General features: G+C 43.0%; 1 protein-coding gene across 4 annotated transcripts in view; it reads right to left on the bottom strand.

Annotated features, from left to right (window-relative positions):
• Nucleotides 1-24,095, bottom strand: part of LOC115456709 (protein moonraker-like) — a 118,848-nt gene that overhangs the window by 67,757 nt on the left and 26,996 nt on the right. For 3 of the 4 annotated variants that reach the window (XM_030185961.1, XM_030185960.1, XM_030185963.1), the window contains exons 8-10: nt 23,155-23,372; nt 20,389-20,558; nt 5,774-5,908 (exon numbers count right to left, since the gene is read on the bottom strand). In XM_030185961.1, coding sequence (XP_030041821.1) covers nt 5,774-5,908; nt 20,389-20,558; nt 23,155-23,372 — 523 coding nt within the window. The remainder of the gene's footprint in view (nt 1-5,773; nt 5,909-20,388; nt 20,559-23,154; nt 23,373-24,095) is intronic. The other variant, XM_030185962.1, reaches the window with a different exon arrangement.

Here is a 24,095-nt window from a genome sequence, read left to right on the forward strand (position 1 = left end):
TGCACGTCTAGCTTTTGTTTCGATAATACAGTCGGGGATGCCCAAATCTTGAAATTTAGGTCATCCTTAGAGATGGTCATTCCTACACTTGGTCGTTTCTGATTTTCGGCGATAATGGAAACAAAGGACGCCCATCTCAGAAACGACCAAATGAAAGCCCTTTGGTCGTGGAAGGAGCCAGCATTCGTAGTGCACTGGTCCCCCTCACATGCCAGGACACCAACCGGGCACCCTAGGGGACACTGCAGTGGACTTCAGAAATTGCTCCCAGGTACATAGCTCCCTTACCTTGGGTGGTGAGCCCCCCAACTCCCACCCTCCCAAAACCCACTACCCACAACTGTACACCACTACCATAGCCCTTACGGGTGAAGGGGGGGCACCTAGATGTGGGTACAGTGGATTTGTGGTGGGTTTTGGAGGGCTCACATTTACCACCACAAGTGGGGTAAATGCCTGAGTGGAGCGCAACTGCAGCTCATTCTTGAGCAAGGCTCAGTACCGTTCATCAAAGAAATGCATCAGCAAAGGCGAGGGAGCCGGGAAACTTTGGGAAGGAAGGATGGAACTGGCCTAACACAACCTTTTCCTTGTTAAAGACTAAAGAAAGCTTCTCTACAGAACAAGAACAAGGCCTGTAATTCTGAAATTCACTTAGCCAAACAGATATATACAAGAAAACTTTTCTTGAGGTGATATCTTAAGGTTGCGATATCCAGAGATTCAAAAGGGGGTTGAATTAGGGTAGACAAGACCAAGCTTAAATTCCAGGGGGTGGGGGAGGATGAAAAAAAAATTGATGGACAATGCAGCAGCTTCATAAGTTGAGCCCCATGGAAAAAACTACCATGTCCAGATGCAAAACAAAGCTCCTTCTCTCCACTAGACCTGTAAAACAGGACAAAGCAGACAGCTGTACCTTTCATTGAGGTGAATGCCAGTCCCCTGTTGCAAAAAATCTGGTAAAGAAGAACACAGACGAAAAACACACTTATATTGACAACCGTTCTCACAAAATTTCCAAACCCTTTATCTAGAATGTAACAAGGTAGCTACCACATTACTCAAATAGCCTTTTTTCTTTAACTTTGCCCTCTTAAGATCCAGCCTGCAAGACATAAACAACACATGTCTGGAATGATGATCAGACCTTGAACAAACAGATGTTCCTGCTCCCTAATAAAGGATCCTCTAACATAGTAACATAGTAGATGACGGCAGAAAAAGACCTGCACGGTCCATCCAGTCTGCCCAACAAGATTACTCATATTTGCTGCTTTTTGTGTATACCCTACTTTGATTTGTACCTGTGCTCTTCAGGGCACAGATCGTATAAGTCTGCCCAGCACTATCCTCACCTCCCCACCACCAGCATTGCCTCCCAACCACCGGCTCTGGCACAGACCGTACAAGTCTGTCCAGCACTATCCCTGCCTCCCAACCACCAGCCCCGCTTCCCACCACCGGCTTTGGCACAGACCGTATAAGTCTGCCCAGCCCTATCCCCGCCTCCCAACCACCAGCCCCACCTCCCAACCACCGGCTCTGGCACAGGCACAGACCGTATAAAAGTCTGCCCAGCACTATCCTCACCTCCCAACCACCAGCCCCACCTCCCAACCACCGGCTCTGGCACAGGCACAGACCGTATAAAAGTCTGCCCAGCACTATCCTCACCTCCCCACCACCAGCCCTGCCTCCCAACCACCGGCTCTGGCACAGACCGTACAAGTCTGCCCAGCTCTATCCTCGCCTCCCAACCACCGGCTCTGGCACAGACCGTACAAGTCTGCCCAGCACTATCCCCGCCTCCCAACCACCAGTCCCGCTTCCCACCACCGGCTCTGGCACAGACCGTACAAGTCTGCCCAGCCCTATTCCCGCCTCCCAACCACCAGCCCCGCTTCCCGATCTTGACTAAGCTCCTGAGGATCCATTCCATTCCTACTTTCAGATGTATCATGTCCCGGTACCAGGATCTTCTTGGCTAATCTGAAGCAATCAACACTACTAGATCCCTATGCTCTTCTATCCTTTGAATGGTTCTGCCTATAAGTGGCCATGGTGTAAACACATGCAGAAGACCCAACAGTGGCTATGGTTGAATAAGGCATCAGGTGTATTCCTTTTGACTACCAATCCTCTGTCTGACTGAAAAAGGCTGAAACCTTTACATTCTGGCCTGTTGCAAGAAAGCATCCTCTGCTAGACTCCATTTTTCTGGATCCATGGAATTCCTGTTGAAGTAATCCACCCAGATATTTTCAGTTCTGGCCACATGTGGCACCATGTCTTCCAGATTCTCCTCAGCCCAATCTATCATCATTTGAACCTCTTCTGCCACTTGCAGACTTCTTGTTTCTCCTTGTTTGTTGACATAGGCTACTGCCATCTCGTCAGAGAAAATCTTTATCACTGTTTTTTAGCAGTTGATGAAACCCCAGGAAAGGGAAGCGGATTGCTCCTGCCTCAAGAAAGTTGAGCTTCCACCAAAGACCATCAACATTGCCCCCATTTGAGTCAATGTGCCCCCAACCTGTGAGACTTGCATCTATTGTCACAAGGATTCACTTTGGGTTTCAACTCTTTCCTCTGGACAGCGGTAGTTCAAGGTGGAACTTTGATTCTGTGAAGAGACCTCTGTAAAGGTCTCATGTGCATCCTGGCCATGGCACTAACTCTAAGGTCACAGTCACTGATCCCAGCACTGGAAGATAGTGTCAAATCATTGGTTTGCGAAGAGTGAGGAGGTTTCTGATCCAAGATTATAGCATTTGCCTTTTCACCATGAGAAGAAACACTTTGTTTTGGAGACTTTCAAATTTTGCCACCAAATATTCCAATATATGGGATGGAATAAGGTTGCTCTTGGAGAAATTGACAGCCCATTTCAACTTTGTACATTTTTGGTAGTATCATTCATTTCTACGGAGAAATCTCAGCTTCCTCTATGGCTACTTCAAAAGGACTGAACTCTGAAAAGAAATCTATGGCGCTAAGTCACTCTTCCTGGTCTATATCTCCTGGACTCCTTAAAGTGTCCTCTAGATGAAAAACCTCTAAAAGGCTTGGGGCAATTTTACAGAAGCCTAGGAACCTTGGACTCAAGAAAGAATTTTAACCAATTTTTCTAAATCCTTACTAAAAAGCAAATCTCCTCTAAAAGGTAATTTACTAAGACATATTTTAGAAGTAACATTTCCAGACCAATTTCTGATCTGGAGACAATGCCAAGAGGCTACAAGGAAATCCATATTTTTTTTTGCTGAAGCTCTGTTTAAATCACATAAAGCATCTGCCAAATAGTTAATGCCCAAATCTATAAAGGCAGAACCTGGTTCATCCCCAACCGACAACTGCACAGCATTTTCCACCAATTGCTCTGACCACCTAAAACATACGAGCTACATGCAATGACTTCAAATGCTTACTACAAAAGAGACTCCATTCTGTAGCTACGGGGATCTTTCAACGATACACCCCCTCCACTGGGATCATAGTCTTCTTTGTCATTGCCAAAACTGCTGCATCTACCTTAGGCAACTTAAATTTTCAGACTGCTGAGACACTACCAGGTAAAGTCTAGCCATAGAACGCTTAACATGAACATTGGCATATGGAAACTCCCATTCCACAGAAATATCTGGCACCTAAAAGAAAGGGAAAGCCTTGGAAGGTTTTCTGATACCAACCAAAAGGGGGTGCTGGGAACCAGAACTAGACCTGGGCTTATATACTGAAATCTTAAGAATGGACAAAATATGGGAAATTTAAGTAACCAAGCCCTCCTTACCAAAAATACAGGATCTTCTCCTGACAGAACTTCATCACCCTCAGAAAGGATGTCTTCTAACCCAAACTGCTGCTCTGCCGAATTTAAATCTAGCTCCTCTTCTGTTCCACAGACTACAGAATGCCTATCATCCTGATCTTCTACCTTTTCCAACCTGGGTCACTTAACAGCTATATTGGGAGAAGCAGCAGGGACATTAGGTAAAGCAAAAGAAGTAGAGGATATATCTTTGTCCATAGAAAAGGCTCTGTGCAACAAAAGAATAAATTCAGGCAAGAAATTTTGAGCAAAATCTAAACCTAACTGCAAGAGAAGGATCTGTCACTCTAAGCTGGGAGGAAGACAACTGAAGAGGTTCGTCTCCATCAGCAACAGGGCACTGCAAACATGACAACAGCTGCTGCCAAAATTGGGTCTGCTGTTGCCTCAGCCACATTAACTACCAGCTCAGCTAGAGTAGGCGGAGTACTTCTCATCACACATAGCACTGAGAGAAAAGAAAATCATAGCTTTCGCCTCGCACTGCTGGCAATTTCCTACCGCCACGGTGGCAAACCCTCATAGCAAACCTTCATGCCCCACAAACAAAATAGCGTTTGGTTTTACCCTGCAGGACTGCCACACTGAAAGCACACCAATGACCCTGCACATAGAGTAGCCTGACAAAGAAAACCAACAGAGTCAAAAAGAAAAACCTTTCCAGAGCAGCCTTTTCGTTATTTCCAGGTAAACCACAGTGGGTAAATAAAGAACTAAAAAGCACCAATAGAGGTAACCATTAAGTCAAACTGTCTGCTGAACAGCAATTAAGTTAGGGCTCTCAAAGTATTCCCCCAAGGGAAAGGTTGTCAGCAGAAGAAAAACTTAGCCTCCCGCCTACCATCTGCTGGAGACTGAGAAATACTGATTGGCCAGGGGGTTGTCCTGGACAATGTACACACCTGATGCAGGCAAATTTGTACCAAAACACGTTGGGCTAATGGACATTTGAGAAATTACTGGTCCGTTGTATTTTGATCTTTTTATACTGTCTATTTAATAAATTGCTTTCAGTCAGCTGCCTCTTCTCCTGCTGCTTGTTTGTTCTGCTTTTCTTGGCTGTGGCTGGTCATCTTGTTTCCCTCATCAAATTTTGTAATCAGAATTACAATTTCCAAAGGAGAAAAGAGCCAGGAATAATGCTAGTGTTAGTATTAATAATCAGGATAGCCAACTAGAGTTAGCTAAACTGAACCACAGAGAACAACTTGTCCAAAATCACAAGCAACAAAAGATAGCCATAAATGAATGTTAAGAATAAAAGGGACACTCAATTGTATGAAAATATTATATTATACCACAAGTTTATCAGGATAAAAGGAGGGCACAAAACAAGAGGAAGTGTCCTATGGCAACTAATGTTCCATGGACTCTTATGTTTTTCAAGACTGCCGATTTCTCTGGCTAGAAGATGCATACATCGGTTTCTTTTGTGTCACCCCAAATGTTTATTTTTTCCAACCAATGTGCTTTTTTTTTTGGCCTGGTGGCATTGATATTGGGTAGCCGAGTTTACTGAGTGAAGTCCACGAGGAACAAAAAAGGAATCAATAGCCAGCACAGTATGAAACATCCTTACAATTAATAGGATTTTTAACTTTGCATGGAGATCATCTTGATCCTATTTTAACTGTAGATCTCTGTTAAAGAACCTCTTTATTAAGTATTTCCACAGGTCACACCATGAATGAGTCAACAGAAGAACAGAAATTCAGACACATAGCTCTGTGATTTAGCTGCTTTGTCCCTCCTGATGGAACACTCAAGACTTCGAGAAAGAATGTTAGCTTTCTTACCGCCCCTTTTACAAAGCCGTTCTAGTGGATGCTGGTGCAGTAATGATAACACAGTCCATTCAAAGCATTTCCAAGCAGCTTTGTAAAAGACGGGCTTAATGTTTTATCATTTGAAACAGTTCCAATGTATCAGAAGACTATCTACCTTATGGCCTCCCTTTCAGCAGCTGTCAATTGTCTTTCTTCTTTACTGTCCGTGTGCAGGGCTGCCTGATCTCTGCCAGCATCTCCATTTGCAAAAGATTTTGAGGGACTAACTTTTGTCTTTCCCCAAATAGCACTGTTAATAAAAAATAAACAAACATAACTATCAAACAAAAAACCCCACAGAATTTAATTACAAAATGAATAAGCATGAGAGAAAATCCTGAATACAATCCTAAGGCTGTTTTTAATGAATTATACTCTTTGCTGAGACAGTTTTGAAATATGAAAAAAACCTTTGAAAATGACATACGTGTCAGACAAATATCAAACTTCTCAAGTGTCAGAGTTCATTTAGCAAGACACAGAAAATGAATACAAAGCTAAAGCCCTTGTGGGCTTTTTCACCTGTTAAACACCCCAGGGACAGGACATCAAAAGAGTACTTTAAGAAATTTAGAAATCCAATTATACCACCTGTACGTAGCAATAGCAAAGAAAGCGAAATTTCTTTACCTGTAATAAGGGTTTTCTGTGAGCTCTCAGCATTACTGATAGACTATTACTATTCAAGTAATTTCTACCTAAATTACATATACAGAAAAAGGGAGACAAAATTTGTAATTCACAAATCTTGGAAAGTTTTTTGCCACTACATAAGTACATATGCCATACTGGGAAAAGACCAAAGGTCCATCGATCCCAGCATCCTGTCCACGACAGCGGCCAATCCAGGTTAAGGGCACCTGGCAAGCTACCCAAACATACAAACATTTTCTACATATTATTCCCGAAATTGTGGATTTTTCCCAAGTCCTTTAGGAAATCGTCCAACCCCCTTTTAAACTCTGCCAAGCTAACCGCCTTCACTACGTTCTCCGGCAACGAATTCCAGAGTTTAATTACGCGCTGGGTGAAGAAAAATTGTCTCCTATTTGTTTTAAATTTACTACACTGTAGCTTCATCGCATGCCCCCTAGTCCTAGTACTTTTGGAAAGTGTGAACAGACGCTTCACATCCACCTGTTCCACTCCACTCACTGTCAGTAGGCAATGATCTTGGTCACACTTATCAAATATTAAAAAATGAAAACAACTGCCCAGAAGGGGGGAGGGGGGTGTGCAATAATGCTCCTTAACCCCAAAATGGGTTACCATTACTGGTTCCTATAATTACCGGGAAAAAAGTGGTAAGAAACAACTCAGTTATGAGAAAAAGTTACCACTAAAAAACCTGGTAATACGTCTAATGCACTAACCAGATCATTATTCACTGAAACAAAAAATAACATGCAAACAGCTATAAACAATTTAAGCAAAAAAAATAAAATAAAACACCAAAAAAGATACAAACAAAAAAACCAATATAGGAGTTCCTCCAAAAAAAAGACTGCACAACAATAAAAAATAAAGAATTAGCTTCAACTTTTCAACGATCTCTGTACCTGGCAGGATCTCAAAACAGTAAATAGATTCCATACTGCTATAAGCAGTAGAGTTCCCACCTTAATAATGATTTTTGGACTTTTCTTCCAAAAATCTGTTCAAACCTTTTTTAAAACCTGCTACGCCAACAGCTTTTACCACACTCTCCAGCAATGATTTCTAGAACTTAATTAAATGTAGAGTGCTAATTTGTTTTAAATTGGCTACTTAGTAACTTCATTGCATGCCCTCTGGTCATTGTACCTTGAAAAGCAGAAACAAACGATTCACGTTTACTGTTCCACTCCACTCGTTATTTTATAGACCTTTATTATCTTCCCTCAGCCATCTATTCTCTAAAATGAAGAGCCCTAATCTCTATGACTTTCCTCATAGGAGAGTCATTCCATACCCTTAATCATTGTGGTTATAGGATGCGTGCCTATGATGCGGTTGTTGCTTTTTTTTTCTTGGGCATGCGTATAGCATCGATGTTTTGTGAGTGACTGTTCTACGCACACGTTAGGTGCTTTCCCTACCGAGCTGCTTGCTGAAATTGCATGCAGCACATTTGCATGCGATTTCCTTTGAGCATCGCTCGCTAATAGGATCTAAATGCACACTTTTTTTTTTTTTTTTACAGGGACTTTTGTACATCAGGGCCCAATTCTTATAAGACTCCCAGATTTTGTGAAACTGTGCTACTGTATTTCTTCACATAGCCATCATTTTAGACATTAACTCCCAGATTCTATATATGGTGACTAAAGTTGCACGCACAAATCAGCGCGCATAACCAATTTGCGCGTGCAACTTAATTAATGAGCCAATCAGTGCCAATGGGCTGTTAACCAATTATTGGCATTAATTGGGAGTTACGCACACATCGAATTCTGTAACAACGTGCACACAACTCCTCTAGCTTGCAATTTCAAGGGGGCATTTCAGGGGTGTTCCTATAAATTACACGCATTTTTATACGACACGTCCGATCCTTGCCTAATTTAGGTGCTGGCATTAGATGAGGCGTTTATGTGTTATTCTTTACAGAATAGCACTTGATGCATAATGTTTTGGCACAATTTACTGAACCTAGTCCTAAATATATATATACTAGCCGTTGAGCCCGTAAAAACGGGCTGATATTGGGGTTTTCCTTCCCCCTCCCCGCGAAGTCGCCACCGCTACCGTACCCCCCCCCCCCCCGGAGTTGCCGCCATCCCTCCACCCGGCCCGGGCCCTCTCTTCGTTATTCAACTTACAGCAGCGCCGAAACAGCAGCAAGCAGCAGCTCCCGTTGGCCTTCCTTCACTGCCTGTGCCTCGCCCTCGTGTGACGTCACGTCGGCGAGGGCGGGGCACAGGCAGGGAAGGAAGGCCGACGGGAGCTGAAGCTGAGCTGCTTGCTGCTGTTTCGGCGCTGCTGTAAGTTGAATAACGAAGAGAGGGCCCGGGCCGGGTGAAGGGGGGGTGGTGGCGACTCCGGGGGTGGGGGGGGCGGTAGCGGCTACCTTGGGGGGGGGGGGGAGCGGTAGCGACGTCAGCGGTTCCCTCCCTCCCCTTCAGCGCAGTTTCCCTCTCTGTCCCGCCCCCCTTCCCCCGTCATCATGTCTTGACGCGGGGGCGGGACAGAGAGGGAAGTCTCTACTGCGCATTTGCAGGTGAGTCGGTCACTTGCCATTTATAGGTTTGATAGTTCAATTTTGCCTTGACCTTACTCATTGAGGGTATCTCCTTTTGTTAATGTTATCCTACAGATTGCAAAAATGTTTGCAGTCAGTTTATGAGTTTCCAGTGTCATCCCTGGGGTCTTAAAGTAAGCAGCACTCCATGGTTCGAGCTGAGCTGGTATACCAGTGTCAAAGCTTCAGACCAAAATGGTTGTATTTTAGCACAAGTCGAAATCCCCTTGCTCCCTGCAACATTGTCCAGTCCTAGACAAAGTTGTTCTAGGGTGTAATACCACCTGTAAAGTATTTTATAGCCATTTTCCCACAAGGTTACTTGCAACAAATACCTTTAATACATACTTAAATGCTTTTCCCAGGCTTTAATCTCATAATTAGTCCCCAGCTCTTTTTCCCAGACCACTATGTATGGCTGTATGGCACTAGAAATGCAGCTTGTAATAATATAGCTTTAGACTCTCCTTCTTCCTTCTCCACCTCCCAACACTATTTCTAGTGAAAATTCAGTCAGATTAAGTTCTGAATGAGCTTTGTGTCACAGATAGTCTAAATTGATCCTAAAAACATAGGTCTCTATGGTGGAACCCATATTCTTCAGTCAGTTCTTCAACGGATACAATTTCCCCCTCATCCCATAGTTGGCCCAGGCCTTTTGCTGCTGACTCCAGGCAAGACACCACTACCTGCAGCTGTGCAGCTCTATAACAGAGTATAAAGTTTGGGACCCCCATACCACCTTGAGTCTTGGGATGGTACATCACTTCCCGCCGGACTTGGGGAAGTTTTTTCCCTCCATACGTGTGGAAATATTTTCTGATGAACCTTATGAAAAAACTGGGTTGGAAGTGGTAAGGGGAGTGTTGAAAATAGATACAGCAGTTCTGGAAAGATTACCATTTTAACCAAGCCAGCTCACATTCAAACCTTCCCACTGGTCTAGGTCTTCAAACATGGAAATACTTTAAAAACAAATAGGAGGAAATATTTTTTCACTCAACGAATAATTAAGCTCTGGAACTCTTTGCCGGGGGATAAGTTAACAGCGGTTAGCGTATCTGGGTTTAGAAAAGGTTTGGACAAATTCCTGGAGGAAAAGGCATGGGAAGCAACTGCTTGCCCTGGGATTTGAAGCATGGAATATTGACATGATTTGAGTTTCTGCCAGGTACTTGTGACCTGACTTGGCTGCTGTTTGGAAAGCAGGATACTGGGCTAGATGGACCATTGGTCTGACCTAGTACGGCTACTCTTATGTTCTTATGTCATGAAGAAGTGGTGAGTAGTTACAATCATAGAGCTGTTCTGGGGAGGCTACTATATTAATGCAAAAATTAATTTGCTTGTTTGCCCATTTAAAAGGATAGAGAGACCTTGAAAGACCTACGTTGCTCTGGGCTAGACTAACATTGAGAATTTCTGATTTAGACATCATAGTTTTAAATCCAGAAACCTAGTCCTGCAAAATCGTGGTCACATTAGATAGGGAAGTTTCTGGATCTGTAGCATGAATAGAACATCATCTGCAAAGATCATAATTTTATGCATCTCCTCCCTCCCTTGATACGATACCTAGGTGGGACCTAACTAGTTGGACCAGGGGCTCTATAGATAAGGCAAACAGCAGAAGAGACGAAGTAGAGCCCTGTCTCTAGTTCGAAGTTCCCAGTGTAATCCCTATTGATCCGCAAGTTTGCTAGTGGCTTCCTATAAAGGGTCTGTATCCAGGCATCCTCACTCACACTTTAAACGTAAAGGGCAAGCATACCCTACTGAAGGTTTTTCTGCATGGATTGAACGAATTAAAGAGGGTGTCCCCACCCTTTTATCTTGCCATATCAAGATCTGTTGCCCCGTTATAAAACCTGTTTGTCTTTTACCAACTGGGGCATCGTATGCTGCAGCCTTTGTGCTACAATTTTTGTAAATATTTTATAGTCTATATCCAACAAAGATCAGCCTACCTGATCCAGACAGGCCAGAATCTTTCCCTGGTTTGTGTATTACAGTCACTGCTGTTAACCTCTACGAGTAGGCCAGTGGCAGGTCTCTATCCAAGGTATTCAAAACCCATGCTAGAAACACTGCAAGAGCTTTCTTGAAGCATCTGTAGAATTTGTTAGTGAACCCATTGAGCCCTGGCATCTTTGATTGCCCAGTTTCCTCAAAAGTAATTGCCAGGCTTTTGGTACATAGAGCAATAATCACTCTGACTTGTATTGTATAACCGTGAACTTATGAGAATACTCTGGCTTACATAAATGACATGTAACACGGCGTGCATAATGTACTATGTTTCAGATGTTTTGTATTATCTATTAATAAAGATTTCAAAAATTTAAAAAAAAAAGTAATTGCCAGGGATAGCTGTTCTGCCTCAGCCTGAACTGTGTCCTCTAGTTTCCGTAATGCTTTATAAAAGTCTACAAATGCCATTCGTATCTCTTGTGGATCTACACAAGCCTTCCCATCTCCACCTACTATTTGTGATCATAAAATCAAAAAGCAGTCCTTACATAATTTTATGAGCCAGTAAATGCTCTGCCCTATTCCTCAGGGGTTTTCTGTAGTTTATCATGAAGTTCCAAGCATAAGTGATCTAAGCACTAGACGCATGATCCAGCCCATGCCCTCTTAAGAATGTGCTCTAGGTCCTCAAAACACTGGTGTAATTTAGCTCCACTAGCATTGTGGCTTTTATAAATATGAGCCTGCATTGCTATTGTTTTACCACAAAGGACTACTTTCAGCACTTCCCAAAATATACAAGGATCAATATAACTTGTGTCCTTGATGTCAACATATTTTTGTTGTCGGTCCTTCCCTATTTGCTTTATGTTTTTTGGATCCGGTAGCAAACTATTATCAAAGTACCCCAAAGGCAGACCATGATGCTCCGGCAAGAGCGTAAACAAAAGTACCATAAGAGCATGGTCCAACCAAGTCCATGCTTTATTTCACTAGCATAGGCAGCCTGCAAGATTTTCCAATCCCCTAGCCATAAATCAATGCAAGAATAAGTGGTATGTACCTGACAGAAATAGGTGTAGTCTCTTTCACCAGGATGAATCTGTCTCCAAATGTCAACTAGGCCCCAATGGTCAAAGAATTCTGTCAGCTTTTCCATATCAGTGTTAGCATAGCTCGCAGTTGGGGCCAAATTATTGACTCAAGGGTCAAGCGTCAAGTTGAAGTCTCGCTCTACCAGTTATCTACCCTCTACGTACTAAGAACAGGTTATCAAGCTCTTCATAGAATGTGCCTTGATCAACATTGGCAGCATAAAAATTTAGAAATATGTACAGTGGGGGAAATAAGTATTTGATCCCTTGCTGATTTTGTAAGTTTGCCCACTGACAAAGACATGAGCAGCCCATAATTGAAGGGTAGGTTATTGGTAACAGTGAGAGATAGCACATCACAAATTAAATCCGGAAAATCACATTTGGAAAGTATATGAATTTATTTGCATTCTGCAGAGGGAAATAAGTATTTGATCCCTCTGGCAAACAAGACCTAATACTTGGTGGCAAAACCCTTGTTGGCAAGCACAGCGGTCAGACGTCTTCTGTAGTTGATGATGAGGTTTGCACACATGTCAGGAGGAATTTTGGTCCACTCCTCTTTGCAGATCATCTCTAAATCATTAAGAGTTCTGGGCTGTCGCTTGGCAACTCGCAGCTTCAGCTCCCTCCATAAGTTTTCAATGGGATTAAGGTCTGGTGACTGGCTAGGCCACTCCATGACCCTAATGTGCTTCTTCCTGAGCCACTCCTTTGTTGCCTTGGCTGTATGTTTTGGGTCATTGTCGTGCTGGAAGACCCAGCCACGACCCATTTTTAAGGCCCTGGCGGAGGGAAGGAGGTTGTCACTCAGAATTGTACGGTACATGGCCCCATCCATTCTCCCATTGATGCGGTGAAGTAGTCCTGTGCCCTTAGCAGAGAAACACCCCCAAAACATAACATTTCCACCTCCATGCTTGACAGTGGGGACGGTGTTCTTTGGGTCATAGGCAGCATTTCTCTTCCTCCAAACACGGCGAGTTGAGTTCATGCCAAAGAGCTCAATTTTTGTCTCATCTGACCACAGCACCTTCTCCCAATCACTCTCGGCATCATCCAGGTGTTCACTGGCAAACTTCAGACGGGCCGTCACATGTGCCTTCCGGAGCAGGGGGACCTTGCGGGCACTGCAGGATTGCAATCCGTTATGTCGTAATGTGTTACCAATGGTTTTCGTGGTGACAGTGGTCCCAGCTGCCTTGAGATCATTGACAAGTTCCCCCCTTGTAGTTGTAGGCTGATTTCTAACCTTCCTCATGATCAAGGATACCCCACGAGGTGAGATTTTGCGTGGAGTCCCAGATCTTTGTCGATTGACAGTCATTTTGTACTTCTTCCATTTTCTTACTATGGCACCAACAGTTGTCTCCTTCTCGCCCAGCGTCTTACTGATGGTTTTGTAGCCCATTCCAGCCTTGTGCAGGTGTATGATCTTGTCCCTGACATCCTTAGACAGCTCCTTGCTCTTGGCCATTTTGTAGAGGTTAGAGTCTGACTGATTCACTGAGTCTGTGGACAGGTGTCTTTCATACAGGTGACCATTGCCGACAGCTGTCTGTCATGCAGGTAACGAGTTGATTTGGAGCATCTACCTGGTCTGTAGGGGCCAGATCTCTTACTGGTTGGTGGGGGATCAAATACTTATTTCCCTCTGCAGAATGCAAATAAATTCATATACTTTCCACAATGTGATTTTCCGGATTTAATTTGTGATGTGCTATCTTTCACTGTTACCAATAACCTACCCTTCAATTATGGGCTGCTCATGTCTTTGTCAGTGGGCAAACTTACAAAATCAGCAAGGGATCAAATACTTATTTCCCCCACTGTATAACTGTTGGAACATCAGTGCTTTCACCAATATATAATGCTCCCCCTTGACTTGTATGGGAAGAGATCCTGAATAAAACCGTCTCTACTCCTATTGTTTTCTTTTAGAGCCTATTAACAGCTAGATAGTTAAACACAAAAACTACTGTAATATCAAAGTGTTCATGCTTTGGCAGGAGGTGCACTTCCTGTAGGAATCTAACAAACTTTTAAACAAAAGTTATCTCTTTGCCGAGGAGTTGAGTCTGCGCACATTAAATGTGTGAAGTAATATTTCTATGTATGGCTGATCTCTCATATCAAACCAAACTGAGGCCATAAAAAGTGCTCTACCTATCCCTCTTATCCTCCCCTCCCCCACCTATCTTTTTCCTCCCTTCCTTCTTTAAACCACTGCATGTCAACTCTGTTAACATGCCTAAAGTTGGAAGCACTCCTCGCATCTCCCCTCATAATACATGCATTATCTCAATGTTTCATCCCCCCCCCCCCCCCCCAATCTCTTGACATTTTTAATAAAGATAAAGACATGTATTGTAACAAAGATTAGATAACTTAACAACAGAATTCAACAGTAAAACCTGGTACAAACACACAAGTGTAGCTTGAACAGGCCACTCACTAGCCCAATTAGGCCAGCCTCACTGCACTTGGTAAAGCAAATAGATTTTAGGAACCCACACAGGCTTACTTCTCATGTACATGGCTCTTTTATGAAGGATTCCAGTATGTGACATTTGTCTCTTCAGTTATCCCTTTCCATTAGTAGGGCATTGCCAATTAGGATGCTCTTTCAATAGTGAGATAGGTTTCCCGGTATACTGCCCTTCAGATTGCTCTTGCACTGGAAAGAGTTCTTAAGCATCCTCTTGGGCTCTGATCTGGATTAGCTTTCCATCTATATAAAAATGAGAGTGGAGGGATATTGCCACATGTAGCGGATGCCCTGTTCTGGAAGCATGGTGGACAACAGCTTTAGTTCACACTCTGCAATCTTAAAGTGGTAGTGGCAACGTCCTGATATATATCAGAATGAAATTTATCCCATGTAATTTTAGCAGATGCCCTCACCATGGATAGTATGGTTTCCTCTAATTTGAGGTCACAGAAGAAAGTCACTATTTCCTTAGGCAGATTAGGCAAAGGCTTGCCCAGTGCACAATGGGCCCACTCAAATTTTATTTTACTGAGGTCTATTGTGACCTTGCCTTCTGAGAACAGAGAATTCCCCACCTTTTGCACAACAGATTTACAGTTGTTGTACTTCAGGGCTTCTCGAACCCCATGAAAAAGGAGATCCTGACATCTACTGTGGTTTTCTAGGTCCTCATGTATGTTGGTCATCTGAACTGCTGTTCCTTGCACTTCCAGAAGCTGTTTTTCAAGATAATGCATCAACATGCTCCACAAGGCACGCTTCTGCCACTTTCACTCACCAGCCCAGCTCCCTGATCTCACCTTGTAAATCGGATCCCTAGTGCGATAAGTTCAGCGAGTACCACTCTGACATCTGTTTTTATTTTTCACATCCACTCGCAAACTCCACAAGAGGTTTGGGCGGTACTTCAAACTGTGTCATGCTTGTGGGCCATTCTGTACCTCTTGTAGCCCCCTCCATCATAGCTGATCCAGTGGCTGCCGCCATGTTGGAAATCGCATGACCCGTCTTGGAGTATGAGAAATTTGCCAGACTGATGGCATGCTACTTAGAGCCCATCGCCGTGGTTTGCTAGCTTGAAAGGTCAGCTGGACCAGCTATAGTGAATTTTAAAACTAAACGATGGTGGGGATGATTGCCAATTAAGATAAGGGAGGTGCAGAACTGAAGGCTTGGGCAGCCATCCCATGCGCTGACATCAGATCCCACAACTTTTTAAATTTCCTCGAAAGACTGAAAATCCAGATACACAATATTAACAGGCCCATTTTTATTCACATCTTCAAAAATGTACCAGACTGTTGAGACAAGATTTCCCTTGGCTAAATCCATGTTGGCTTTGTCCCATTAAACCATGCCTATGTATACGTTCAGTAATTTTGTTCTTTATAATAGCCTCTACTATTTTGCCAGGCACCAATGTCAGACTGGCCTGTCTCTGGAAACCTTTTGTAAAAATTGGCATTATATTAGCCACCCTTCAATCTTCAGGTACCATGCTATTTTTAAATATAGGTTACAAATGACTAATATTGTAGATCTATAATTTCATTTTTAGCTTTATCAGTACTTTGGGGTGGTGTGGGGGGGGGGGGGGAGTATAGCATCTGGTCCAGATGCTTTAGTTCACAAACATTTTTCAGTTCCTCTGATTCATCACCATTACATAATATTTCTGCATGGCTTTATTTGAAAACTTTTTTATTACATATCTTAGGTTCTATTTTTTTTTAATATAATGTGATCACCTTTTGATTTATCTCAATTTTGTGTAAGCCACATAGAACCAAATTTGAAATTTGGATTTTGTGGGATATAAATGCAATTAAAAAAAAAAATCTTCCTCACATCTTCAGTGAAAACCGAAGCAAAGAATTCATTTAGTCCCTCTGCTATGGCCTTGCCTCCTTGAATGCCCCTTTTACCGCTCGATTATCTAACGGTCCAAGTGACTCTTACCAGCTTCTTGTTTTCACTGGTTCAGAGACAAGAAACTTTTAAAGCAAAATATGCAAAACGAGCATAATGTTATTTTTAAAGGATCAAGTTCAAATTTTTGCTGATCTCTCCTCCTATACACTTTAAAGAAGAAACGTTTTCACTCTCTGACTCAGCTACTATATCGATGTGACATCAAATATTTTTGGATATTTCCATTTGTGCTGTCCTTCACTTTATTATTAGATCCTTAACATACTGTTTTTTTGTTATACAAGCAAAGCAGTTTACCTATTACATACAAGTAATTTTCTCTAACCCTAGTAACCTGGGGCATATGAGAGGTGGCCATACCCTTAATCATTTTGGTCACCCCTCTTTGAGCCTTTTCTAATTCTGCTATATCTTTTTAAAGATACGGTGACCAGAACTGCACATAAAACTCAAGGTGCGGTCGCACCATGGAGCAATAAAGGTATTATAATATTCTTTGTCTTATTTTCTATCCCTTTCCTAATAATTCCTAGCATTCCGTTTGCTTTTTTGGCTACTGCCACACACTGGACAGATCTCAATGTATTGTCAACGATGACACCTAGATCTTTTCTTGAGTGCAGAGTGACTCCTAAAGTGATTTGGATTATTCTTCCTAATGTGTACAACTTTGCATTCGTCCGCATTAAATCTCATCTTCCAACTTCCTACGGTCTTCCTGCAATTTTTCACAACTTTGAATAGTTCTGGATTTAAATCACCTCCCTCATTCTTCCCATTTCCAGATCGTTAATAAATATGTTAAATAGCACGGGTCCCAGTACAGCTCTCTGGGGAATGCCACTATTCACCCTCCTCCAATGAGAGAACTGGCCATTTAACTCTACCCCCTGTTTTCTGTCCAAGAACCAATTCCTAATCCATAACAGAACACTGCTTCCTTTCTCATGTGAGGCAGAGTGACAGGTGTATTTCCTACATGAACCACGAACTTGGCGCCAAGTATCTACCAGCCCCATATGATCCAATAAATCAAACAAGGCCTTCCTGTCATTCTGCTTATAAACCAGTTGTGCAGTAGAATCCAGCCAGGGATGAAGTGTCACATTAAAATCAGCACCCTGCAGATTATTGTAGTAGGGACCTCTCAAGCTCTAAATAAAAGGGCCTTTGATTTTCATTGAGAGCATATACCGATAGTAAATTATATTCATGCCCCTGGAGTTCAATTTGTACAGCCAGAAAACGACCTTGGGGGTCACTTACAACCTGTTTCACTTGCGGGTGCAGGGAGCTAGAAATCAACCCCTTGATTTTTAGCTGAGGGATGGAACGCAAAAAATTGCAGCGGATGCCCCTTACATCGCATAAGTGGTTGGTGATGTTTCAGTAAATGTGTCTCCAGCAAAAAAACAAAATCGAGGCTGATAGCTTCTTAAACATTGTCTTTTACACGGTGAATTAAGCCCATTGACATTTAGGGAAACTACCTGAAAATCACCCACAGTCTCCTGGGACTTTCACAGATAAGAGCTGCTTCTGCCTGACACAGACCCTACTTCTCCCCTTTCCCCTACACCATCCCCCTCCCACCCCATCCCTTAGCTGTAACCCAGCCCACCAGTCCACCCCATTTACCTCTTCCCCTCCTACCCTATCTCACTCGCCACCCGTTACCCGTTCATTGATAAGAAAAAAAACCCAGCCCTCCCAAGACACTCTCACATACTTACATACCCCCTACACAGCCAGCACATCCATCTCGCTTCCATTCACATCGATTGTGCATATATCCGAGATTTCAATCATATCATTTAACAAACAGTTTACATGTCTAGCATATCCAGCACATCCCATGCCCCTGCAAAACTATGAATCCACCTCTGAACTCTCATAATTAGGCAAATATCAGTATAATAACTATTAAATCAAAAATATAAAACTTTAGCACAAAAAAGTCCAATCTGCTTATTAAGTATAAACCACCTCATACACAGGCAATACTGAGTTCAGCATGAGGGAGTTCCTGGAAGATCCATTGCTGAAATCTGGAGCAGCAATTGCCGGCTCTTGCTACTGGACACCTGCTGCCACTTGGGTCTAGCTGGTATCTTTTTAACATCTTGCACCCGGTGGAGCCTCCCCATGAGCCACTGCATCCTGAGGGCAGGGTTTCAATGCCTCCTCCTTGGAGCGGATTCGATGTAACTGGCCCTCCCAGGTAAATATCAAAGCAAAAGGAAACTCATAGTATTTCTGTAAGGAACAGGAGCTCCCCTCTCCGATGTAATGTGTTAGCTGCCACATCCTGATAAAGGTTCAATGTAAACGTGTCCCACACAAATGATTCTTTCTAGCAGCACTTATCACCATTTCCTTCAGCTTAAAATTTTGAAAGCAAGCTACAATGTCTCTGGCCACATTCTCTCCAGCCCTTCCTAGGGCTCAATGTGCAAGCACTAGTTCAATCTGTGATGGCAGGACCATATCACCTTTCTCAGAGAGCAGGGAGCTTGCAATACGTTGACCTACCACCTCGTAATTCAGGTACTCTGGGGTTTCTAGCATTGCAACGCTGTAACCTGTTTTCCAGGTCTTCAATTTTAAGTGTAGGTTCATTGTTTGCGGCTACTAATTCTCAACTCGCTTATCCAGGCTCGTGAAGGCCAGATTGGTATGCACCGCTTTGATATCAGCTTCAACTGCCTGCATCCACTCTCGGATCTCTCCCATAGAGTCATGCTCCTCCTGGGCCAGACCCATTTCTTCCCGCTGGAGGAAGGATGGGACAGTGCCGCCAGTTATCAGGGACTGCACAACTGCTGAGTAAGAAAGCCGAGTTAAAGCCCTGCGCCTTCGAATCCATTCAAAAAATATTCTCTGCTGAAGCTGATCAACCTTCCGCTGCTCAGTGATGCGGTAGGTCACAGGATGGCTGTGATGCATTAATGATTACTGGTAGGGGAAGAGGAGCCGCCATCTCGGGTAGTGACGTCATTTCCTCACAGACATCTGAAATTCAATAGAGCAGTCCAGCAACACAGTGTACACTAGCATGTAAAAGCGCCTTGAATCTCTATTTAATGACAGACTTCTGCTTCAATTATCATGACTCGTAAGATACTGAATCACCTATGCCTATGGAACCAGTTTTGCAAAAGGCTTCTTCAGGGTCTATGAGTGTTAAACAGCAGACACCTAATTCTGTAAAGGATAAACAAAAACCGTATCAAAATCCAGAATCTAAATTTAAGTGATGGCTCTAATGCCCAGAAAAAGGTGTGCATGCTTGGTAAGACTACCCAACAGCTTAAAGTTGCTGGGGTACTTTTTCCCCTGCCAGGTTCTATCAGTGACATCACCCATGAGTGAGGATTTTACAGTCATAAGTACATAACTATTGCCATACTGGGAAAGACCTAAGGTCCATCGAGCCCAGCATCCTGTTTCCAACAGTGGCCAATCCAGGTCACAAATACCTGGCAAGATCCCAAAAATGTACAAAACATTTTATACTGCTTATCCCAGAAATAGTGGATTTCCCCAAGTCCATTTAATAACGGTCTAGGAAGTCGTCCAAACCTTTTTTAAACTCCGCTAAGCTAACCGCCTGTACCACATTCTCTGGCAACGAATTCCAGAGTTTAATTACACGTTGAGTGAAGAAACATTTTCTCCGATTCGTTTTACATTTACTACATTGTCCTGCTTGTCCTTGAAGAAACATAATTTACAATAAAAAGAAAGAAAAATCTTTTTTTGGAGAGAGACCTTTTTTGTGTTGGGATACTGTCCAGATAGTACCATGGTATTCCATAAGGATATTTAGCGTCACTACCTGGATAGTACCACTAAATATCAGTAGGTCAGCATAATGACAGCATTTATCCAGGCATTCCTCTTTGAATATTAACTCCATGGTTCCTCGAAAATATTTCAAATAAAAACAAACAAATAATATGCCATATGATTAACAGATGGGATACACACTGCACATGAAAATAAAATCTATTCTTGCATACCGCTTTGGTGAAGCAGGTGGTGAGGTGGGGTTTGGGGGTACCCAAGGGATCTTGTTGTCTTTAGTAGGTGGCCTGTTCTCTTTTAGCCTGAAAGACACAGTCGTATCTTGAAAGCGGGAAGGCTTCACAGTAGATTGGCTGGGTCTCAACTTTCGAGCCTGACGAAACCCCTTCAAAGTACAATGAAACGTATAACTACGCATGAATAAGCCTGGGTTAATGCAGAGCTTGTCATGCAAACAAAATACTAAACAGCTTCTTAATCACAGAATCTCCTGAAATACACCTGAAGCAACCTCTTGGATCTGGGATGCATGATCACCTTTCAAAGATAAATTAAAATAAACAAACAGGAAAATTATATAAAATAGTGACAGAACACATTAAAATCACGAGATTTCCAGGGTTGGAAATATTGTACATGCAGCACTCACATTGCTCAAAAGGACCACCACCTGAGCAGACTTAGGGCACAAGTATACCATGCTCCTGATTGAGGGCCAGATGCACAAAGGTAGCCATTAAATATGGCTGCCGCAGGAAATCTTACCAAGTCGCCAACAGCGACCAATGCACAAAGAGGATGGCATGCAAATGAGATGCACAGATCCCACTTTGTACATCGGTCACTGTTTGCGACACAAAGCTGTCAAATGCAATTGGTAGTCACCACAGAGTTTTTTTGAGTTGCGGGGGGGTGGGGGGCTGGGGAGGGCTTGAGAGGGGGTCCACCAGAGACCAGCAAAGCCCCTTCTCAAGCCCCTCCCCCACAAAACTAAAAAAAACTGTGGAGGTCTAATGACCCCCCCCTCCTCTTCCACAAAATCCCCGATGGTCCAGTGCACCCCCTTCTCGAGTCCCCCCACCCAGCTACTAAAATCTCCATGGTGGTCTAATGACCCCCTCACCGCCCGTCCACATACCTCTAGAGTTGAAGGCATATGCAATGCCTCCTCCCTCTTGGCCCGCCTTCTCAAAATGATGGCACCCAGCTCTGCCCAGTGCATTTTGGGAGATGCCATTTTGAGAAGGGTGGGCCCAGATGAAGGAGGGAGGAGGCGTTGCTCCCGCCCTCCTGCCTCAAACTCTATAGAGGTATGTGGACGGGAGGGGAGGGTGGGTCACCAGATCACCATGGAGATTTTTGGTAGCGGGGGGGGGGGGGGTTCAGTTCGGGTCAGGGGTCTGTGCAATGAGCGTCTAACCATGGGAAGCAGTCTGCAGGTCCAGACCTGCCATAAAATTCTGCATATTAGAGGTAGGCGCTCAGGCCTCTGCACTGCTCGGAATGCTCATTTTAATACTAATGAATTTGTTGCGATGCATTTGCATAGGGTTGTTGGTAGATGCTACGGGGGAACGGTAAAAAGGACGCAGAACCCCTTGTGTATTACATGCTATATAACGTTTGCTTTAAACAGGCTACAACCGGTCTAAAGCAAATGTTCCAAGCACAGTAAGCGGGGACGGAAAAAACGCGCATGCACGCACATTACCGTCATGTCTGAGACGCTCCAAGTAAATTTGAAATAAAGACTGCCTCTGAGTGAGCTGGAAACCAAAACGAACAGTAGAAAATGTGGGAGCAGGTGTGCTACCCAAAAGCTTAAAGTTGCTGGGGTACTATTTCCCCTGCCAGGTTCTGTCGGTGACATCACCCGTGTGTGAGGATTTTAGATTCAGCTCATGCCCATTCAGTAATAGTTCAGAACAAGTGAGAAAAGAACCCCAGTAATTTAAGGGGATTTTCAGACTGTTCACTTTGGGACAAAGTCTGTAGATATTGACTTTGTGTTCTCTAAATTTTAGAATTCTTCAATAAAGATTGTTTTTCTTATTCAAAAATGCAGATACTAAATAAAATATATACTATTAGGACTATTTTTCAGAGAACCAATTTATGAGCGCAAGTCACTGCTTACCCTCATAAATGTCTTTGAAAATTGATCTTGCCATGTGCTCCTAATCTCTGTATTCTTTAAAAATCCCCCCATTTTATTTAAGATTTTCAACAGAGTAGACTATAAACACAAGTTTATATCTGCAACAATACCAAAATCAAAATGGAGGAGCTGGAGGTGGTACAGCAATGCTGGTGAAGGAGAGAAACCAATCCATTTTCCCAAACTAGCTGCTCTTCTAACACAACAACCTCGGCCTCTATGCACTTGGAATGATTTGTGGCTCAGGCTTAGATCACAACATCTGGGGTGGCACTCTCACCAATTCCTGAATAGAACTCGTAGCCACCGTTTGGATTCCCTTTCTTCCTCTGTGTGTCATACGGAGAAGTAAATGGTACTCTCAAAATCAGTTGAGCAAATGACACAATTCGATATAACCTAAAACCTCAGGAGCTAACTTTAGTATATCCGTTAGGTGCAGCCACTTTCTCTCAATATCATTATATTTTAAGAATAAAAGTTAAGAGAAATGGAGCAACATGAATACGGAATTAAGAACATCAGACTATGAGGATGCAAGAAATATCATCAAACTAATAATCGTTCAAAGCAAACAAAAGGGAGGTTGCTTCTTAAACACTTTACCTTATAAACATATCATTTCTATCGAGTCATGTTGCTTATTTACTTTGAAATAATATTAATAATATAATTGATCTCATAGGGTCCTGCGTACTAAGGTGCGTTTAGTAAACAGGGCCCAAAGTGTTTAAACATTCCTCTTTCAGGCAATCCTGGACTGTTCATAACATTCTGATGCAAAGGACCTAGAAGAGGTCCATGTGACTCCCAAACCACATACCGGGGGTCGCTCTGGCAACAGCACCCTCTTGTTCCTTAGTGGTTCATTTTTCAGTTGCGCATCTCCTTTTAAAATTCCTGTTGGTACCAATGATTCTCCATCTACTTTTGGAAAGGCATTTCTGCTAGGAATAGTAATGTTGTCTCCGTGTTTACTCGGTTGATCTTTGTCCAGACGGCTCCCTACATTCTGAGTGGCAGCAATGTGCTCAGTTTCTTCTGGAGACAGAATGGAAAAGATTCTATAGTAACAAGAACATGTTTAAAAACAAAGAATCAACTAAAACATGCAAATGAAATCACAGAAGAAAACCCCATTAAGAACAGAAAACAACCCTTACACAAATGGAAGGAAAAGCCTCAAAGAGCTCAAAAATGGCAAGTGACCTAACGAGCTGAAAAGATCTCAGTGGTCTCTCACTCTTTCATCATCGGCATAAAAACCTTCCATGCAAAAGTATACCCAAAACAAAACTTATCAAAACAAAGAACTACTACTCATAAAGCTAATTCCAATTTGCCTAATGTCTGTTAGTCTTGCAGTCATGATATGGGTACTTTAGATTAGTGCCGATGAGAGGCAGTTTAATGCGGTGAAGTATGTAAGATGGAAGATAGCGGTCTGTACTAAAGTTCTGGCCCTTGAAACAGCCTAATTGTGGCGAAACAGGGTCTCCTGTTGGGCTTCGTGAACGCTGTATGCTGCTGGAGACAGTTTGGATTGACAGCTTCAAGAACATTTAAGCTAAGTAATATTTGATTCACCGAATGTATATAATTGGTACAAGCCTTTACCATTGAGTATTGTGGAAGGTGTATGTGCATGTACTGCATGAATAAGAAGAGTGGAGTTTTTTTTGTGAAGACTAGTGATTGAAGAACAGGAGTACTCGAAAATTGAAAGGTGGTTCCTACATAAGGAGTATTCTCCATGGTTTCTGA

This window comes from Microcaecilia unicolor, chromosome 13, assembly GCF_901765095.1.
Source record: "Microcaecilia unicolor chromosome 13, aMicUni1.1, whole genome shotgun sequence".
NCBI lineage: Eukaryota > Metazoa > Chordata > Amphibia > Gymnophiona > Siphonopidae > Microcaecilia > Microcaecilia unicolor.